Here is a 20,007-nt window from a genome sequence, read left to right as displayed (position 1 = left end):
TCCAACGATATACTAGTGCCTCCCTGTCTCTTTCTCTGTTACAAATGTCATATGTTTGAGAGTCATTGAGCATTTCATGGAATATGGCGCAATTAAACATGCGAGTTAGATACTGATTTGCACAATAACCATCTACGTTTACGTGAACTTAGAGTACATTTTGCCTCAAGTCAAGTGAAGAGACAGGTTAACCGATTAGACAGTACTTACAGACAGAGTGTGACACGGGCAGGTAAGCACTGCAAGCTCTTACGTTGTCACCAACTTCGTCTCACAGGTGGGAATATATTTACTGTGTAGATTCTAGCTGTCTTCAGTCGCCGTGACTATGGTTTAAGAAGCTTCATAGCATGCAAGTTATCACACTATACGTAGCTATTATTTGAGAAAGCATGTAGTGATGTCTCCCCCGATTACTGTTAGTGCAGAAATGTTCGCGGTGGTTTATGTTCGCGGTTTTCGCGGTGACCACTTCACCGCGAGCATTTTTTCATTATAGTATGAGAGAGAGAGACTGCAGTGTACGGCGCTACCGCGAACTTAAAAACATCGCGAACACTCCATTTTTCCGCTACCACGAAAGTTAATCCCCGCGAACTTAAATGCATTTACAGTATATAAAAAACGATCAAAACCCAGAGCCCTGAGGGAATTCTACTGGTTTTCAAAATGACGATACTCTCGAATGTTTATCTTGTTCTTGGTGTTGTGTATTTGTGGAAAAATACATGTAACGTCATGTGAGGTATAAATTGGTGGGGTAAGACGTTGTAGTCCAGCTATGCCGCAGTTTGGCTGAAAATACGTATTTACTAGCCTGTGTTTACACAATCTCTTGCTGGCTGGGGTTATTAAGGGGGCGGTAACTGTCGGGCTAGGGGAGTGATTTAGTACTACGTAGTTGAGTCAGACCGTACTTCAGGCAACCGGGAAATACTATAGGAAAAATAAAATCGTATTGGAGCCAGATCGTGTCAAATACCTGGTTTAATAGCACGCGGACGTAGTTCAGCAAGGCCGTAGTTTCATAGGCGTAGTTGAGTTAGGCCGTACTACGACGTTCTTGGGAAAAGCTAAGCCGTATTGGAGTCAGTTGTGTAAATTACTCCGTAGTTTGTCAAAGTACGCGGTGCCTTGTCAAAGTACGGCGTATTTGGCTCAAAGTACGGCGTAGTTCCTGAAGTACGGCGTAGTTGAATTTTGACCAGAATAGAAAACCATACATGCCTTGTCAAACAACGTCGTAGTTGGCTAAAGTACGTCGTAGTTGAATTTTCACCGGAGTAGAAAATCATAGTCGTCAGCCTGGCCACGCCCCGCCGCGCTCGCGTTGCCCCGGGACCCCCTCTCGAAAATGATATGCAGATATATTTCTTTATTATGCGTGTTGTTTGCACTTACAGTTATCCCCCGGGCATGAACTTGCAATAAACATTTAATATCATTATATAGGTAAGCCGGAGAACAGATAGCATCAGCGAAGCAAACAGTTCCAGCTACAACCACTTAGTTTCAGCTACCGACTGCACCACATCTTAACAGGTACTTAATTATGTTTCTTGTTATGGTTGTCAACCCATATCCCTTGTATATCATCGATAACAGTACATGGAATAAATTTCACATTAAACTGTACAGTGTACACTAAGTGAAGTGAAGTGAAGTACACTAAACCTGGGCCTGCCGTGTGTTCCGTGCGAGTGCCGTAATCATAGAATACTATGTGCGTCATGCTGACATCTAACCTGATTTACAACCAAATCCTACCGCTAATACCCCCTTCACATTAGGCGCGATTCGACCGAACGACGAGTCTGCGAGCTCTAAATTACGAGGAGGCATGACCCTGACGGGAAGGGGGGGAACTCTGCAATTTCTTCGTCGGCATCAGGGTCATGCCTCCTCGTAAATTAGAGCTCGCAGACTCGTCGTCCGATCGAATCGCGCCTAATGTGAGGGGGTATAAGACCATTTGTTAGAAAATGACACAATCGCGACACATTCCAGACAGTTTTACACATTTCCTCACCTCACTTTGAATACTGACCTTTCCTCCTTCATTTCCCGCCAATTATTGGAAGCTTGAAGCTTACTTTATTTCGTTTACAGCCAGGTCTTTATATCTGTGAACATTTGAAGCAGACGGCATATTTCACGATTACAGATTACTTGACCCTTCTGTCCATTATGTAGGTTAAAGAGCATTCTCGGACTGGCCTGACTCGGCAAAGGCCACTGCCAGTGCCACGTACTGACGGGCTGCAACCGGCCTTATTTTTTTTTATCGACAGCATAAATATTAACTGACGTTAGGGGGTGACGCAAGAGTTTGAAAACCCTGTCTTGGAGACAGACTAGATTAACATGTAAGTACAGACTTAAAATTCAGAATTGCAGAAAAATTATGAATTATGAATTAAGGTCAGAGGTCAAACCAGTTACATGAACATGTATCATCTGACTAAAAACCACTTGGTTGTATTAAATGGATGTGTCATTTTTTTAACCACATCGGTCTTAACAGACCTGTAGTTCAACAACCTTTTCCATCATTGTTCTTAGGTTTGGATAATCAAGGAGGTTCAGCCTCTAGTGGGGGATGGGATGCGTGAATTGATACAAGAGAGTGAATCCCATGTGGCTTCACTTGTGATTACGATCTAAAGAAATAACTTTAGAGTGCTGGCGTTTAATTTATATCTCTCAGGAACCAACATAGAAGTGAATTTGGAATTTGAGAAGCAAAAGATTGTTCCTAAACTACTTTTTTCTCAGAAACTGCCTACATTTTCAAACCCAAAACATTCCTAAATTGACACTTTATACTATCGTTAGCTACACGGTCAGACAGTCTTGGTCACTAGGTTACTTCAACACAGTGCTCTGACTGGCTTGTGAAAAACTCACGATCGCCGTCTTTTATGAACAAACTAAATATGTTCTATAAAACAGATATTTTCACAGACTCAAATAGATTTAAGCTACCTGGTCAATGTGCAAATTACGGCCCTAAGCAACCAGCTGTCCCTCAGACACGCCTACAATTCCCCCAGGCACAGACCTGTTTTTCCACAAAAGACAATGCAGTGTTGATCTGCTAGATGATAGTTAATCATTCCGCAGTGTTATTGACAACCTACGATGGAAATTTCCATGACATAAGATGGCATGCGCAGGGGAGTTTGGGATGAGACAACCTTAGTTCTGTTCCACCTCAGACCGCACGTCGAAGCGTTTCGATGGAGCCCAAGAACGACGTAGACGTCAAAGACGAACTGCTGTACAGCGACGCAAAGGTATGTAAACAGCCTTGTTGTCACGTAAAGTTGTGGGGATGCCAAAACTTCGCGACCGTGTTTGTAACCGAATGTTTCAGGTAGCGTTTTCTACGTACATTTGTACCTAGTCCTGAACTGGTCATTTGGGTTGGAGTAGGGACTGTAGGGTTGTTGCAGGGGGGTTGGGTGCAAGGCAAAGTAGTTGCCAGTAGTATCACAACATGGCTAGTTGAAACCTTCTGCAGAGAGGGACTACTATTACTAGAGTGAAGAAAGTACTTTTGTTAACACATGCCGTAAGGTATAGCTAGGCCTTGGTCCGAACAATAGCCAACGTGCCTAGGCCCTGCACACTTGTTCCGCGTGTGTTTGGGGCGTGGGGATTTTGGTGATCCAAAACGATCATGGTTTGGGAAAAGGCTAAGTTTTTATGGCAGATATTACTCTATAGACCTCTTAATGCCTACATAAAGACTATTTTGCATCAATTGATAAGACAAAGGTATGTTGTCTGAGACGTGACCTGGGTCTTGGACAACTCTCTTGGGGAACGGAAGTTGGTTGTCTCTGCAGATCTTAGTCATGATTTGACAACTGGCGATGATCTAGTTTTTGGCCGATTAAAATGGGGACATTAGGCAACTAAAATTTTCCTATGACAAAATCTGAGCATCATACGCATGTTTTGTATTGTAAAGTGGATGGTATGGTAGGTATGGTAGTCAATGACGAAAATTTAATAGATTTTAATGCGTGGCTCCGAGGTACATTGTATGTGGGAGTCCTTGCACGGCTGGTTAATTTCATGACATGTAGTGTGTTAATGGTGACCGATCAATGAATCCTTTGTTGTGTTCCCAATAGTCGTTTACTATCTTTTCGTTGATTTTAAGATTGCTGATAGTGGAACAATTCTCAGGCTACTGACAATCAACCAAAGATCTTCCTACAAAACGAGGTTGCATTCGTCATACGATTTGTTTTCATATTCTGTCTGCGGACGTTGACAAGGATTTAATCTTTCCATCCCAATATCTTATGGCATATTGTGCGACTTGCGTGTATTGTGATGGAAAGGTTAGGGATTGGTCGATATCTAGCATGGGGAGGGCCGGTCGTCAAGGGAAAGGATTGAAAAAAATCCTAGGCCCTCCCCCAGGTTAAAAAAATTCCTACCCCCGCTCCAAAATGTTCCCTTCGCCCCTAAGTTTCTGCCCCCCCCCCCCAAATGTCCTCGGTTTGCAGTCGCAGTCCGATGGATGTGACAGAGCCACTTGTGCTGCATACTTTTCCGCCAACATTTCTTGTCCCAACAAACTACATTCCTGTCAAATTGCCACTTGTGCTGTGTACTTTCCCGCCAAAATTCCCTGTCCCAACAATCTACATTCCTGAGAAATTGCTCCAGGGGGAGGATGTCCCCTGTTGATACTCGCCCCCTGGCTGACACTGTTTTTCTGGTATGGGCGGCACTTTAATTACATAGTGATGAAAGTGCCCTGAGCATGGTTGGTCTTTGCAAATTAACACATCAGAATGAATTACTAGGATTAAATTACCGGTTTCATTACAGCTAAATCGCACCGCACTGCGACTGACTACTTGAAAAACATCACCTCAAAAGACTGATCCCATAGCTCATAACCCACCTTCGTCAAAACTTAGAAATGTAAATTAAAAACATAAACACACACATATTTGACGGACATGCAGCCACTCTCTTAGTAGTTGAACCTCTAAAGTATGTGTTCCAACCTTTGAATTAGCCTTCCGACATAACGTTAAGTTCGCAACTAATCTTTCTTTCACTCAGGATGCTGAAGCTGGGGAGAAATCCAGCGATGAGGAAACCCCTACAAGAGACCAATGGAGCGCCAAAGTGGAATATCTACTGTCCATGATTGGGTACTGCGTGGGTCTGGGCAACATATGGCGGTTTCCGTATCTCTGCTATCGCAACGGCGGAGGTAATGTAACAAATGCTTGAGACATTCGATTAAAAGAATAACAGTTACATATATAAGTATATATTACAAGGTAAAGAAATTGTCTGTTAATACTGGACACTTTTCCTGATCTGCTATGACAGGAGACATCTATATCTTTTGATCTGATATTCTTCTTCTTCTTGGGGACAAACTGATTGGCATCAGATCAGGTCATCTTCAGAAAAGAAAATTTCTCCAGTTGCTTGAATATTAAAGAAACCAAACATTTTATACAGATGATTAATATGTCATCAATGGAAGTACGTATTTTGCAAAAAATAACAATGAAGGCTGCAACGGCATATTTCTTAAAACCATTTCATTGCGTTTTGATGTTACCAACATCCGGGACACTTATTTCTCTGTTAAATAGTATTTGTTCCCCATGCCACTTGTAATAGTGACTATAACTAGTCCTGATAGCGTTATGTGTTTATAGGTTTTGACCTTTGTATGGCGGCATAAATAAAATAGCTTAAGTAGGAATAGATTTAGACTAGTCGTTATTCCCTTTTGATTTACCGATGAGTATCATTTTCCTTCTTTGTTAAGTATTATTATGTATACCACCACTGCTTCACTTTGTATGCAATTAGCCATCGGGCATGAATTTGCAATAAAGATTATTATATAATAAAAACAAAATCTTTGTCGTTTACAGGAGCTTTCCTGATCCCCTACTTCATCATGATGGTGCTTGCCGGGATCCCCATGTTCTTCATTGAGCTGGCGCTAGGGCAGTACGCCGGGCTGGGGACCTTACCTGTGTGGGACTGTCTACCTATTCTCAAAGGTGCCCTGTCAGTCATTTCATAATCAATACATAAGATAGCTCTGCTATATGTTTTGTACTATGTATACGTCATGATATATGTTGACGAGAAGTTGTCCTGGCATGTAGTTTTACAATAATATACTATTTACAATGGTATCATATGCTGATAGATTTAATAGGACTCGATGTAATCTGTTACATTTTATCTGACCCTTCCTCACGACCTAAAAAAGGGGGCCTGCAGGCCGAACTGAGCTTCTAATGAATAGATTAAGGTTCAAACAAATTAGTGCTGTTGAAGACAATTTTTGTTTGTAAGAAACTCTGGATTAAGAAAAAAAAAAGATATCTTACCTATGTTTGTAGGGGTGTGTTTTTTTTCGCAGGATTTGTTGCACAGCGTGTAGTTAACAAAATCAATCACTCTTTTGTTTATATAGGTATTGGCTACTCCATGATTATCATATCTTCTTGGACTAGCATCTACTACAACATGATCATAGCCTGGGCCCTGTACTACCTGTTCGCCTCCTTCACCAGCGTACTGCCGTGGCACCACTGCGGACATTGGTGGAACACCCCCTCCTGTGTGGAGACAGTGGAAGTGGCCAACATGACAGCCAACATGACTAACTTCACCCGGGTCAGCCCCAGCGAAGAGTACTGGCAGTGAGTGAACATTTGTCAATGGGGATTGTCTAGAAAGGACAGAATGGGTTAGGTAGAGAACATAAAGGAAAATCAGAAAAGAATCTGGTGGAAGGATCATAACAAAGAGAGACAGTCGCTACCTAAAACCGGGTTCACACATGTGTATATGTTTAAGTCCATATGAGTTACATTTTGTACGTATGAAAGTCTTAGCCTCTACCAGGCTTTACAGGTTGCTGGAAAATGATAGCTGGACAAATATAGACACATAACATGCCAGAGGAGTTAGCTGTCCGAGGAGTATGGGTTGCTACCAGCTAACTCCTTTAGTATGTTGTCTGACTGTATTTCTCAAGTAACTGTTTTTCCAGCGACCCGTGGAGCCTGGTAGAGGCGTAGACTTCCATACGGACCTCATTCGGACATAAATCTATACGCAAGTGTAAACACGGCTTAACCAAAGTAGCTTGCAAGAGTAGTGCGATCGTATGACGTATGTAAGCGGGCCCTTTAGAGAAGTTCGGGTTTGCCAAACCTTTAGATTGTTGTTGCAGTCATCGAGTCCAGCAGTACAGCAGCAGTATCTCCGAGACCGGGAAGGTTAGCTGGGAACTGTCGCTGTGTCTGCTCCTGGCATGGGTCTTAGTCTTCTTTTGTCTTTTCAAGGGAGTCAAGTCCACTGGAAAGGTAATTTTACAAAGCCAATTTTTAGTATAGCAGGTGTTTTTCTTCTGGTGGTTCGACGAACACGCATCACACAACATTTATCACATACAAAACTACGGGATCTGCTTCTGCGGCATGTTCAGTGTTTTTCGGCTATCTATTTAAATCTGTTTAAAATCCATGTAAGATACCCAGACTCTACACACAACAACATAGCTACCCTTTTCTTAATTCTTCTACTGAAACATTTGAACCGCCTCTCAGCTTTATATCTGTCTGATACCATCTCACCGGCATTCATATCCGGGTTTCAAAACAGTCCCTCATGGCGATGATCAAGTTGCTCTAAAGTTAGCCGAATTGAAAGGCCATGGCATGAACCATTCGATGAACTTTCCAGCAACTTGAGCTCTTGCCTTTTTGCCATGTACTCTCTCATAAGATATATAAGTCAGCAGCTACAGTACAACCTCTTTCGGGTATACTAACCCTGTATTTACCCCGGCCCATTCCAGGTTGTGTACTTCACGGCTACCTTCCCATACATCATGCTGATCATACTGCTGATCCGCGGTGCGATCCTACCAGGAGCCATAGACGGCGTGCTGTTCTACATCACTCCGGACTTCAACAGACTGACAGAATACCAGGTGATATTTAGAGTACCATTACTATCCTTGTATTTAGCAACTCTCACATGACATGTTAAGACCCTGACAAGCAGTTGAGGACCCATATTAGAAGATCGTCAGAAGGTAGCCAAAATGTGTCCCATTATATTAGAAGGAGCTCGGGGACTTGCAAACATCAGCGGATGTCTGAAAATCGTGAGATGATCAAGAAGACACCAGGAAAATGTTGTGCTGAAAACTTTAGATTTATACGAGGGGTGATCAATATGTTCTCGGCCTAACGCAGAAATAATAAGCACAACTCAAATTTTGAGGCACAACTTTATAGTATGAAGCCTTTTATCAATACCCTCCAAATTACAAATCATTGGAGTCATTACTTTCCAGGCATTCGTTTTATGCAAATTAGAAGGTAAGTGGCGAGAAAAAGAAGGTTGAAGTGTGATCAGACAATTTGACCCGCACACCTCAGGTTTCAGATCAATTGTCCACTTTTTTTTCGTTATCCCTTACCTAACGTTACTGGGTGTCACCTGCAACGTAATGATCACAATAATTTGAATTTTGGTACACATTTATATAAGATTTTATACAAGTACGTGAGATTATCAATAAGTCCTCGGTTTTGCGGAGAAATAATAAGCACAGCTCAGATTTCGAAGCATAGATGTCAAATATAACGTCTTATTTAAATCTGTACCAAAATTCAAATTATTGTGATCATTACTTTGCAGGCGACACCCAGTAATGTTAGGTAAGGGAGAACGGAAAAATTGGGACAATTGACCTGACCTGAGGTATGCGATCGAACTTGCGCTGCTGGAAGTCAGACACCCAATTCTTTTTGCTTGAAATAGGAGGAGAATGATTATCAAACATTTTGACAATGTCTTTTGTTAATTTACGGCATGGGGAACTCGACCCACACATGTCTGATCACAATTCACACCACTTTTTTCTCGCCACTTACCTTCTAATTTGCATAAAACGAATGCCTGGAAAGTAATGACTCCAATGATTTGTAATTTGGAGGATATTGATAAAAGGCTTCATACTATAAAGTTGTGCCTCAAAATTTGAGTTGTGCTTATTATTTCTGAGTTAGGCCGAGAACTTATTGATCACCCCTCGTAGCTGGTAGACTCGTTGACTGAATGGCCGATCAATGTCTTACTTTGAGCTGCTTTGAAGAATGACTACAAGTGTTCACACAGGTCTGGTACGACGCAGCTTCGCAGATCTTCTACTCCCTTGCTATCGCTTTCGGAGCGGTGTTGACCATGGCTAGCTACAACAAGTTTAACAACAACATCCAGAGGTAGGAGACATTGCGGTGTTTATAATCATTGTTCCAATCAATACTGATCCATGAAATATACCGATGCCAGACGGATGCCTACAATACTCTGTGTCTTTGTTAAGACAACCCCAAGTTTTATAGTATGATGGGTTCTAACTGACACTCTGTGTTGCAGGGACGCCATCATGATTCCGCTGATCAACTGCGGCTCCAGCGTGTTTGCCGGCTTTGCCGTGTTCTGTTTTATCGGCTTCATGGCGCACGAGCTCAAGGTGGAGGTGAAAGACGTGGTCGCTTCCGGTAGGCATCAGATTTAATTTATAGTTGAAAATTTGCTCATCAGTGCAGGGATTATCTGACACTACTCTCACTAACAATGTCAATATACAGAGCCCCTACCCTCTTCTTGAAACAAGTGTTGACAACTTTACAGAGATTTTCCATTATTATCGTAGTCTTTAGATGACATAATATATATGAACATTTCGTCCTTCGTTGAACTTGCATATGCATGGTCTAGTTTATGGGTACTTACCAGAGATTAGCGCATCATTGATGCTGCTCGGCTTTTGCGTCACCATGTATCTACTTGGACTTACTCTGTGTACTCAGGTATCGTCGAACATGCATTCTCACTAACACACTTGTCAACAAAAAACAAACAAGTGGCCCATTTTCTAAGCATTATATCCAAATGAACAAAGCATAAAAGTAAATATAACGAAACGGTTCCTGGATTAGAGTTGCTGTTCTTTGGAACTATACGAATGCCAGTTTTAGACACCGTAGGAAACATCCAATAGCAAATGTACACACTGTCGCTTGGGGCATATTTGATTTGGGTTTTCCTTTGACAAGCGATACTGTGTTGTTTTCAGGACCCGGACTGGTGTTCATTGTCTACCCGGAAGCCCTGACTCTCCTCCCGATTTCCCCCGTCTGGGCCGTCTGTCTGTTCGGCATGATCCTGACGCTGGGTCTGGACAGTATGGTAAATATTGCCTGTCTGTCTTTCACAACAAAAAATCGTTTCATTTGTCTCTTTTATTCTGTCATTCAATTCCATACGCAAGGATGACGTCTTTCATCTACAATAAAAATTTCTGGTTTGAGGTCCACTTTCACTTAACACATTCTATTTTCTGGTTACATCCTCCGATCTCTTGCACGTCTTGACTGATGTACCTTTCCTTATTACACTTGTGACTGTAGGTTTGTCTTCTAATCTATCAGGTCTCAACCTCTTTCATCCCCATCTCCTGACCAGACCTCTCCTATTTCCCTGGGGATCAACTTGTACCTGTCATTTGTGAGTTTTGTAATACAGACAGTGCGAATTTAAAAACATGTAAATTATACACTTCTAAGTCAGCTTTTACCAGAACCCAGTTGTTGCTCCGATCGCAGTAAAAACAGAGGATATCTTGATGGTTATCACATCTTTCAGCATGCTTTCCACATAATTTTGATGTAACATTTGATAGTCCAAGCCATCGCATTTTGTCTGTTTATGTGTGCGCCTTTTAATAGTGTCTTTTCTCCGTCACATCACATGAAGTTCATGACCGTGGAGACCATCACCACCGCCCTGGTAGATGAGTTTCCGAAGCTGCTGTCGAAATACAAGACCTGGATGCTGTTTGGCTTTTGCGTCGGCATGTATCTACTTGGACTTACTCAATGCACACAGGTATCGTAGCTAACATCATGCATGCAGCTCAGCATGTATTATTATACCAGATTCATCAAATTCCTTCAGTGACCAAACCAGTTCATTTTTTTTAGAATAATTCTAAAATACTCAGGAATATTGCCTCCTCTTTGTTGCAGGCTGGAATCTACTGGCTGACCCTGATGGACTGGTACGCTGCTGGGTTCTGTCTTTTCGTGACGGCCTTCTTCCAGGCTATCGGGATCTCCTGGATCTATGGTGATGCACTCCTTCATGTATTGATGATAGTACCTGGTGTTTCTTTTCCTTAATTTTTGACATCAGTCTGCACATGCTTCTCGTGGTCATCGATTATCAAGCAATCCTAAGTAGCTTCACTAACTTTAGTACCGATTATTCAAACCTATTTCCAGGAATCAAACGTTTCAGCGCCAACATCAAGGCCATGATCGGACATGAACCCAACATCTACTTCAAGGTCTGCTGGATGTTCATCTCCCCGGCGCTAATGATGGTGAGTTCTACTTGTGACACGTAGAACATTTTGCCTAACAAATACTAACTCTTCTAACAATGAGCTTTACGATTGTATTCATTTACATTTTCTCAAGTTTGTGTGTAAACTTTTAAATTTCCCCTTAGGCTCAAACTGCAAAAACACTTTGATCAAGGAACATTTTCTGTTTCCAGTAAAACCTAAGGCGCACTCTATATCTCTTCTTGTTCTATAACCTCAATACAATCATAAAGAAATCCGCCACAACATCTTTCATGGTTATCTAGTTGTGTAGCAAATTATGTTCGCATCTGTCCATACATCTAAAACATGCACCTCTCCCTTTGCAGTTTATACTGATCTTCAGCCTGGTGACCTACACACCAGTGAAGTACAACGGCATTGAGTACCCGAGCTGGGCGGTGAACCTGGGTCTGCTCATGGCCTTCTCCTCCATCGTCATGATACCCCTGGTCGCCATCCTAACAATATGGCGGCAAGAAGGGACTCTCCTGGAGGTACGTACTGTATACACATGCGCGTCATGACGTAATTTCTTGTGTTTGTGAGAAACACCAGGTGAGATATTCTGGATGCAATTGTTGCAGCAGGTTTCAGCATCTGTAAACCTACAACTATAGATCTAAAGAGTGCAAGAAATCTCACATACGATATTTGTTGTGTTTCGTGATCTTCTGTGGGTTCTAGAGATATTTAGGTTAATTGAGAATATTATCGTATTCAACGTCAACAAACGTGAATAGGTTTCTCACTTTCTTATAACAATACCAAGAGCTAGATCAAGAAAGGCTAGATTAGAAAATATGTTTCACAATGTGCCATGCATTGCAAAAAGACCGTGAAAAGATATGAAATGGATAGCAAAAGGCAGCTTTTCTCTCTCGCAGACAATACATGAGTGGCTTTCTGGTGATTACATTAACGTCCACACATATGTACACCTCGTTCTTTGCAGAGAGTCCGAGCAGCGTGTCGACCCGCCGCTAGGTGGGGTCCGTCCAACTCAGCACCCAAACCGGAACCGGATGTGACGTATAGCGTTAACGGCAACGGGAAGCTTTACCCTGACGTGAAGATTCTCCATGCTGACACGAAAGTCGGGGACGACGACCCTGACTCAGCCCTGATCAAAGTGTCCCATATATGAACTAAAATTAGATATGGAAATAGCCATCAAAGTGACAAGTTCTTCTTCCTACTTTGTTCTACACGTGATTTCATGTACACGGGATCTCATATATCCTCTACTCTCCAAGCAGAATCAAGGCCCTGACTTTTTAAACATTTTTAGGCGTTTTTATCGGGCTTCCTATTTTGTTGATGTCTCGCGCCAGAACCTTAACATAAAACCATAAACGTAACTTTAAAAGCATAAACGTAAACTTAATGTTCTTAATCTGTGTGGTATTCGTAAAAAGTTGACATACCAATAGAATGAAAATTTATATCGGGTTTGTATAAATGCATCATTATATATCTCAGGCAGATTATCTGTAAGTACAACGCACACATAAAGTCTTTGTTGGCCAAGTGGTGGGATACGGAGTTTCTACATTAGCTTAGAATTGTGTTATAGATAATCTATATGTGCATGTATATCTGATTTCGTTTGTATTTTTGTTATGATTGGATAGTAAGGTACAATAAAGATATTTTATGAAGTCTGTTCTGTGTGTTTTGTTTATCGACTGGATTATCCTACGCATGTACTTCAACACTGGGTTCGGCTTTTCTCCAAATCTTTACAATGCCCTGTGAAGTCTAGCTTTTAATAGTGAAGTCAAGACTTAGCTAGCCTGTGAATCGTTTATACGGGCCATCTACCGGAACAAGCTATCTACTACAGCTTGGCTATACTATCCATCAATGCCTGGGGCTAAATTTCTTCCGGCTAAACAATTACAAGGGCTAAAGAATGAATTACGTTTGGAGAAACTCAAAACGAAAGACACAACAAGGAGGTTGATATATTTCAACCTATATATTTGGACGTACAAAGATACACTGACACATCACATCCGCTTCCCTCGCGGTTACGTGCATCATAGTTTCATACGCAGCATGACGCACACCTCTATGGAATGCTATTTGTTCCTGGAAAACGTACTTTCCTCCTATTCCACTTTGGAATGAAATGTTTGTTTGTGCTGCATATCAAGTAAACTACATGATGGTGTAACACACCAGCTTTGTACTACATACTCGACAAATCACCTTGTGTTGAAACGCACCAGGTTTCTAGTGAAAGTTTTTACCTTCCTGCAAGGAGTTTCAGACATCTTTTTAAACTACTTGATTCTTCCCATTGTTCTTTCTTCTCACTCTCCATTAGTCAAATTCAGCGCCTAATTTTTGCTGAGTGCCTTAGAATACAAGTCGTTAAAGCCTCGTTAATTTACAATTCCCCGATGATTTGGTATACTGTGAAGGAAGTGCCTAATGTCGTATTTCAATTACATCCGGCAGAAATGAATGAAGGAATCCGTGCACTCTGCGTGACCAGCAAGCGCTCCACCTTAATTTGTAAGAGAGAAAGTCAGAAGTCATGAGACGCGACCCTGCACAGCTAAATAAAGCCTCCCTTAGCGGCTATTTTTATCCGTATTGACGTCACAGACCTCCATCCATGTCAGGCAGGCATTCAGCGATCCCAGCTTTATTCATAGCGGGTTTTCTGTGATCACCGAACACAATGACTGGTGGGAACAAAGGCTCTCTCTCTCTCACTGATGAAACAAAAGAAAAGAAACGGGTTCCAGCTTTGGGACGAGAATGCATCCTTATAATTATCCCATATCGCACGACTATTGTTCATTTTCCAGTCCTTGAGAGTTATGCGTATGGCTCAATAGGAGCAATATGGCGGGAAAATTTGCCGTGACGTTTTTCCTTGCTACAGAATGTCGTTTTGATGGCGAATGCGATGTTTAGTTACGACTGAGTGATTCTGTCAGCAAAGTCTCTTTAATGCTACGTTTGATGGCAATTTAATTAGCGTCCACATCTGCCCCATACAACAAGTAGTTGTAAGGAGGATATTGCAGCTAGAATTGGTGTTGGAGCACGCTGGAACGAGAAACATATTTTATTTCTTAGTGTTAGAAAACACTTTTCCCGTGGGTTTTTGAGGAGAAATCCCCAAACGGGGGACGTACAACAGGTCACGTTATGTTTCCCTCCCATGACGTATTTGCATGTCCTTTTCTTCTCAGATCCGCACGGAAAACACTGCATTGTGTTGGCGATGAAAAGCGCTTCTTCTGGGACAAAACTGTCCGTGAATGACCAGGGTACTCGGAGGGTCGAAACTGCTCGTTTACAGTTGTTCTCCGTGTGGGGCCTCGTTTCACTGCAGCAAATAGGGCACTGGAGGACAAGGGGGCTTCAGTTAGTGTGTGAAAGCTCGTGACACAATTACACAGAGCGCGCCACTGTCAACTTTGCCATTTCAGTCCCACCGTGCTGACGTGCACAGCTCGCTCACGTCTGACAAGAAGCAGGAGGACCAGCGTGCGTGCTTTACCGATAGCACACTTTCGCGCAGTTTGGAATGTACCTAATATCAAGGACGTCTTACATAACGTCTTACATAACGTCGTAACCGGACTGGTTACAAACGACGTTTCCGTCACCAGCTTTCGGTGTCAACAGTCTGAACTTGGGATTAACGAAGCTCTACGGCGAAACATTTGAAGACTAGCGGTGTAGAAACTTTTCTGTGATTGAACCCGGCTCATTACCATCTCCAATTGGACTTCATCCACTGGTTTCAGTACTGTGAACACGGGACATTTCACCATCGGGTAAGGATCTCTTTTCTCACCGCATCTCGAGCAGCCAACTGCCCTATTACTGAGCCACTCGACTTGCACCACAAGGAGAGCTAATTTTCATAATCGAGGCAAGAAGTCGACCACACCAGCTGCTGCCCGTTACGGAGTTCTTTCGGAAGCAGCCGAGCGGAAGTGAGCGGCTTCAGAGAAATTTATTCCCCGCTCCATCCATCAAAGCACCGGCGGGTACCAGTTGTTTGTACGGTGCCGTGCGGCGGAGCAGGGCGGCCATTCACGGGCAGAGATCAAGCTTTGACTGCACGGGGATCCCTTAATCCGCTTATCACGGCGCAGTCATCGATACATAGAATATAGTTATCTGTCTCGGCTTGGACAACGAGCTGTCATATCACAGAGAAACCACTGTGTGCGGTTTGCAGACGACTCTTGGTAAAGTCGTCCCCATCGTTTACCCGGACACAAACGGACATCTGTATTTGCGCTGTGTCAGAGTTTTGAGACCGAGTCTCGTGGGAGCTGAACTTGAACGTGTTAAAAGAACACGTAGAAACTTGTTGTGGAGTGAAGATCCTTAGCAAAAAAAGGCTCCTCGTGTACACTGACCGTCTTCTTCCCGCCAACATCCGCCCGTCGGCCGAACCAGCAACAGGACAGCGAATTGCGGGGAAAATGGTGGCTTGCTGACTCCAAGAGTTAGCAACAAACCATCGTCCCTGGCCCTACAGACTTCTCTTTTATCAAGGTTAGTACATTTTTTGATATGGAACATGCACACGCAATAAACACACAATATGTTCTTCAAAGGACAAAACTGAAATATGTACATGTATACGGCAACTGTCCGCAACTTTGGTACTAGTATACTGTGTTTATGTTATGAATCATGCTACGTTCATGTGGCCAGAATGAAACGATTGAGCATCTAAATCATTCAAATCAAGAAGAGTTTTGGGCCAATCAACCTCCAAAAGCTACACAGGCGAGATACAAAAATAAGTTTTATTCTTGTAGATGCTCTCTAAAGTGTTGTTTTCACACCTTGAGTCGACTAGCAACTTTTTAACTAGAGATTGACATGAGGTAGGAGATATTTCTAACGCGGTAGAAATGGAAATGCTATATCCTCATTCAATCTAATACTCAATAGTGTCTGAAAACCACCAGATCTTTGGTATACCGCTGTTACATGACTTCTCTTTTCAATTGATCAAATGGGGCCCTAATGAGAAGATAACAAGAGCCATAAATAGCATCATGGAATTCCCAAATTGAATTAAAGCTTGTTTTCGTACTTAAGACCTGTTATTTCTACGTGAGGATTTCTCTTACACAGCGATTCTGTTTTATAAAGCTACCCAGGTAAAGAATGTGCCGCTTGTTTCCTGGAGGGGAAGGTCAGTTTGCGAGGAGACCCCGCTTGGGACCCAGAAAAAGAAAGGATCGCGATCTGATTGACCCCAATTTGCACCAAAATAGCAGAGTGCAATAACCGAATTTACCGCGTTGCCCCGAGTTGCATCAAAACGGCATCTCTTACGCACAGAAGGCATAATAACATTTGTTGTATGTAGGTCTGCTTTTGTAATGAATTGACTGTGGTTCACAATTTACGAGATGCAGGTGAAGATTTACAGATCTTCAAACTAGCAGCTGGACTGCCTATCTTACAGTTGTCCCATTCCCTGGCGGTTCGAAGTGTTACTAAATGGAGTACTTTTCTATGCCAGAATCAAATTGGTCAGAATTACGTGTCGTTTCGTATTATCATCTTTCCGCCGACAGTTGCTGCTAAATAGTAGTCAACAGACAATATGCATCTGGAGAAAAAAAATGTGGTTTATCATGCGTATACCGACATCTGTCTGTGACTAATATTTCTTTCTGACAAGAAACTTTCTCACAAATTGAATGTAAACTATTATGTTTGTTGACATGATATTCATTATGTGCATCAAAACAAAGGTTCCTCTTGCCTTTTTTCAAACGTCACTATCTCTTTCACCAAGAGACCACCCGCATTCTCAAGAGACAACTTAAAAGCTACAATCAGAGTATCGTGCCTAGCAGAAACTACATTTAGAGATAGAAGCAGTTATTATGCTTTATCATATAATTTCTTTGGCCATCAATTCATTTTCGTGTATCTTCCTCTGTAGTTGATAAGAATATGCCCACCATATGATGACCAATTGATTTCTTACGCATTTCAAATGGCACAATTGTCAACACGTCAAATGGGATAAACGGTGTGGTTCTGTTTTATAGAAATGGGGGCTTACATTCTGCTGTGTAGTGGTCATTTCTGGCTAGGAGCTAGTCGATATTCGGAACCATTTGGAAGAGATACACTGTACAATTGTGTAACTGCATACAATTGTGTAACTGCATATTAACCCCACGGCTGCATTATAAAATGGACGTTGCTCTTTGTATATAGCTTCTCCAAAATCACAATATGCTTAAGGACAGAAAATATATCCCTTGTATTATTTATATACAGTCTTGGAGAGTGGATGTCAAAATTTGATTCTTTTTCTCCCCAAATACAAGATCGTCCGCAGCATTTATTTGTGTATCTCACGCCCTATTGAATGACAATTGCATTGTCATTCAGAATCACCCCCATTCCGCAGTTAAAGCGCTTTTACATACCCTATAGAAACCCCCATCCTGCACTGATCTACCCCTTTTCAATACTTTACGAGTATTGTGAAACGATTAGAGGGACGCTGAGCATTCTACGGCGAATAATCCGTTTCATGTGTTTCATTCACACAATTCTTTCTGTCTACCAGATTAGCGCGAACCACGTGGACCGACAAAGCTCTCCGATGCGGCTGGATATGACCGACTCTAACCCCATGCTGATGGAACTCCACCCCCCTCCCCACCCCTCCCAGCGGCTCTCTCCCGGGGTTACCCCCGGGAGTAACCCGTCCCCCTCCCCTAGTCACTCCCCCTCCTGTCCCTCCCCCCGACCGAGTGAAGTGGAGACCGACTCGCTGCTGTCGTTCATGGACACAGCATGTAACAGCATCAAGCTGGCTCTGGACAGGCCGTCAAGGTCACGGCGGAAGGTCAACCATAGGTAAGGATTTTGCAGTATTTTTCACTACAATATACATAAACGAAAGTCCAATATGGGTCAGATACAGGTTGTTTTGTCGAGAAACATATTTGCCAACACAAGCATATATACACAATGTATTAGTTCGCAGGGTTGACTTTCCTTTCTCCTTTATAAGTGTAAAATCAACTCTCATAATTCCACTGGCTGCCAATAATACCGCCACATCAAAAACTCGTTCCTTTTTAAGATTGTCAAAATTGTCTTGAACACCTAAATATCTGGTGTATATTCCTCAGGATTACTGATGCTGCATTGGCACTTAAATCACTTTAAATTCATGCATGTTTTCTCATGTATCGGTATTATGGCATCCGGTGAAATTTGATAGTTGATGTTAGATGGACACTTGAAAGCAATATCCGTTTTGAACGTTACGCAGTTGGTCCAAAACCATTAAGAGTGATAACGTGTTCCTTTGTTGATGTACACTAAATCCATGGCTATAAGCTACATCAAATTGATATCAACTTTCTATGTAGACTTTTTAGGGTACGGCATGTATTCGCCAAAAATTCTTTGTCTTAGCGGATTTTCAAAGAGTTTTTTTGAGACAGCGTTTCTATATTTGTCGCCATAATTATAGTGTTGTTGGTTTTTCGTCAGCGAAGCTAAGAGTGTATACGTAGTTGAATTAACTGTTCTTTTACTTTACATATGTTTTTTTTCCTCTGTACCATTAGGAAGTACTTGCAGAAGCAGATCAAGCGGTGTACACAGAAGCTGTCCCCGGGGGACGGAGAGAGCGACGACAAGGACGACAACGCTTCCGACAAGGAAGCCGCGACAGCAAACAAGCCCGCGTCTCGCCGCGACTCGCACATCGGCGCACAGAGCAAGTCTCTAGCAGCTTTATTCGACCCGAACACCTTGAAGAGACCCGTGAACCCGGCACCCACCCGAGGAAGGACGCGCGTGCCTCTCCGGAAGAGGAACCTCCCTCCATCTTTCTTCACGGAGCCAGGGAACCAATCAGGGCCTCGCGGCGCCTTCCAGACATGCGCAGTGGCCGGGTCCTGGCCCTTGGATGGATATCGTCATCCGGGAGTTTCCGATTCTCTGGACATCTTCAATCCGGACATTGCCGATCTCATCACGAACTGGCAAGATGAATCCGGACACATTTCCGATCCGTCCATGTCTGCGCATGCCATGCCAGGAAACACCGCCATGGCGGCGCCAGGGGATCACACCTCCATCATGCTGCACATGCCGTCACAACCTTACGGGACCAACTTCAACATGAACTACCCCCAGACACAGAGCAACCAAGGTCTTCTGACAACGGCTCCGCAAAGCTGGATGTCAGGCAGCCCTAGCTATCCATCCGCACCTGCATCAAACTATCCTGCCAGTCGGGACGACTTTTCACGGGTCGGTTACCCCTCGTCAAGTTCCGCCGGGCTGTCAGGTTCACTCTACGCGCCTCAGGTTCATCAGATGCCCAGCGGTTTGCCGGACTTTCCTCAGGCGTTTGGACACGGTCAGGCAGCCATTGGGCAACAGTGGCCCAACTCATTGTGCTACACGTACCTTTAGGACGAGTACAAAGTTTAGTTTGTACGGGACGTTACAGCCGCCATGCATTTTGCTGCATAACTTGTCTT

The 20,007-nt window shown here is 42.9% G+C and overlaps 2 protein-coding genes across 3 annotated transcripts; both read left to right on the top strand.

The window, feature by feature from the left end:
- Positions 1-3,143: 3,143 nt before the first annotated feature.
- LOC118419797 (sodium-dependent proline transporter-like) lies at positions 3,144-13,143 on the top strand. The gene is made up of 14 exons (XM_035826397.1): positions 3,144-3,296; positions 5,092-5,245; positions 5,928-6,059; positions 6,482-6,710; positions 7,247-7,379; positions 7,874-8,008; positions 9,205-9,308; positions 9,466-9,590; positions 10,169-10,281; positions 10,849-10,980; positions 11,121-11,220; positions 11,376-11,476; positions 11,809-11,976; positions 12,435-13,143. The coding sequence occupies exons 1-14, from the start codon at positions 3,240-3,242 to the stop codon at positions 12,624-12,626; spliced, it is 1,875 nt and encodes a 624-aa protein (XP_035682290.1). The 5' UTR covers positions 3,144-3,239; the 3' UTR covers positions 12,627-13,143.
- A 1,217-nt stretch (positions 13,144-14,360) lies between these two features.
- Positions 14,361-20,001, top strand: LOC118420279 (putative uncharacterized protein DDB_G0290521). 2 transcript variants are annotated; one of them, XM_035827008.1, is made up of 3 exons: positions 14,361-16,015; positions 18,074-18,361; positions 19,084-20,001. In XM_035827008.1, exons 2-3 carry the CDS (start codon positions 18,105-18,107, stop codon positions 19,937-19,939), a joined length of 1,113 nt encoding a protein of 370 aa, XP_035682901.1. In that variant the 5' UTR covers positions 14,361-16,015; positions 18,074-18,104; the 3' UTR covers positions 19,940-20,001. The 2 variants fall into 2 exon arrangements, with proteins under 2 accessions (XP_035682901.1, XP_035682900.1); XM_035827007.1 differs by having other exon boundaries at positions 14,363-16,015; positions 18,069-18,361.
- The last annotated feature ends 6 nt before the right edge of the window (positions 20,002-20,007 follow it).

Source organism: Branchiostoma floridae, chromosome 7 (assembly GCF_000003815.2).
Source record: "Branchiostoma floridae strain S238N-H82 chromosome 7, Bfl_VNyyK, whole genome shotgun sequence".
Lineage (NCBI taxonomy): Eukaryota > Metazoa > Chordata > Leptocardii > Amphioxiformes > Branchiostomatidae > Branchiostoma > Branchiostoma floridae.
Note: the sequence above shows the minus strand (reverse complement) of the source record. Positions and strands in the feature narration are given on the sequence as shown.

What these genes read in the sequence shown, in the direction of transcription:
- LOC118419797 (XM_035826397.1), top strand. Translation starts at nt 3,240, where the DNA reads ATGGAGCCCAAGAACGACGTAGACGTCAAAGACGAACTGCTGTACAGC. An exon ending in GACTTACTCAATGCACACAG is followed by an intron (nt 10,981 to 11,120) that starts GTATCGTAGCTA and finishes TCTTTGTTGCAG; the next exon opens with GCTGGAATCTACTGGCTGAC. An exon ending in TCTCCCCGGCGCTAATGATG is followed by an intron (nt 11,477 to 11,808) that starts GTGAGTTCTACT and finishes CTCCCTTTGCAG; the next exon opens with TTTATACTGATCTTCAGCCT.
- LOC118420279 (XM_035827008.1), top strand. Translation starts at nt 18,105, where the DNA reads ATGCGGCTGGATATGACCGACTCTAACCCCATGCTGATGGAACTCCAC. An exon ending in CGGCGGAAGGTCAACCATAG is followed by an intron (nt 18,362 to 19,083) that starts GTAAGGATTTTG and finishes CTGTACCATTAG; the next exon opens with GAAGTACTTGCAGAAGCAGA.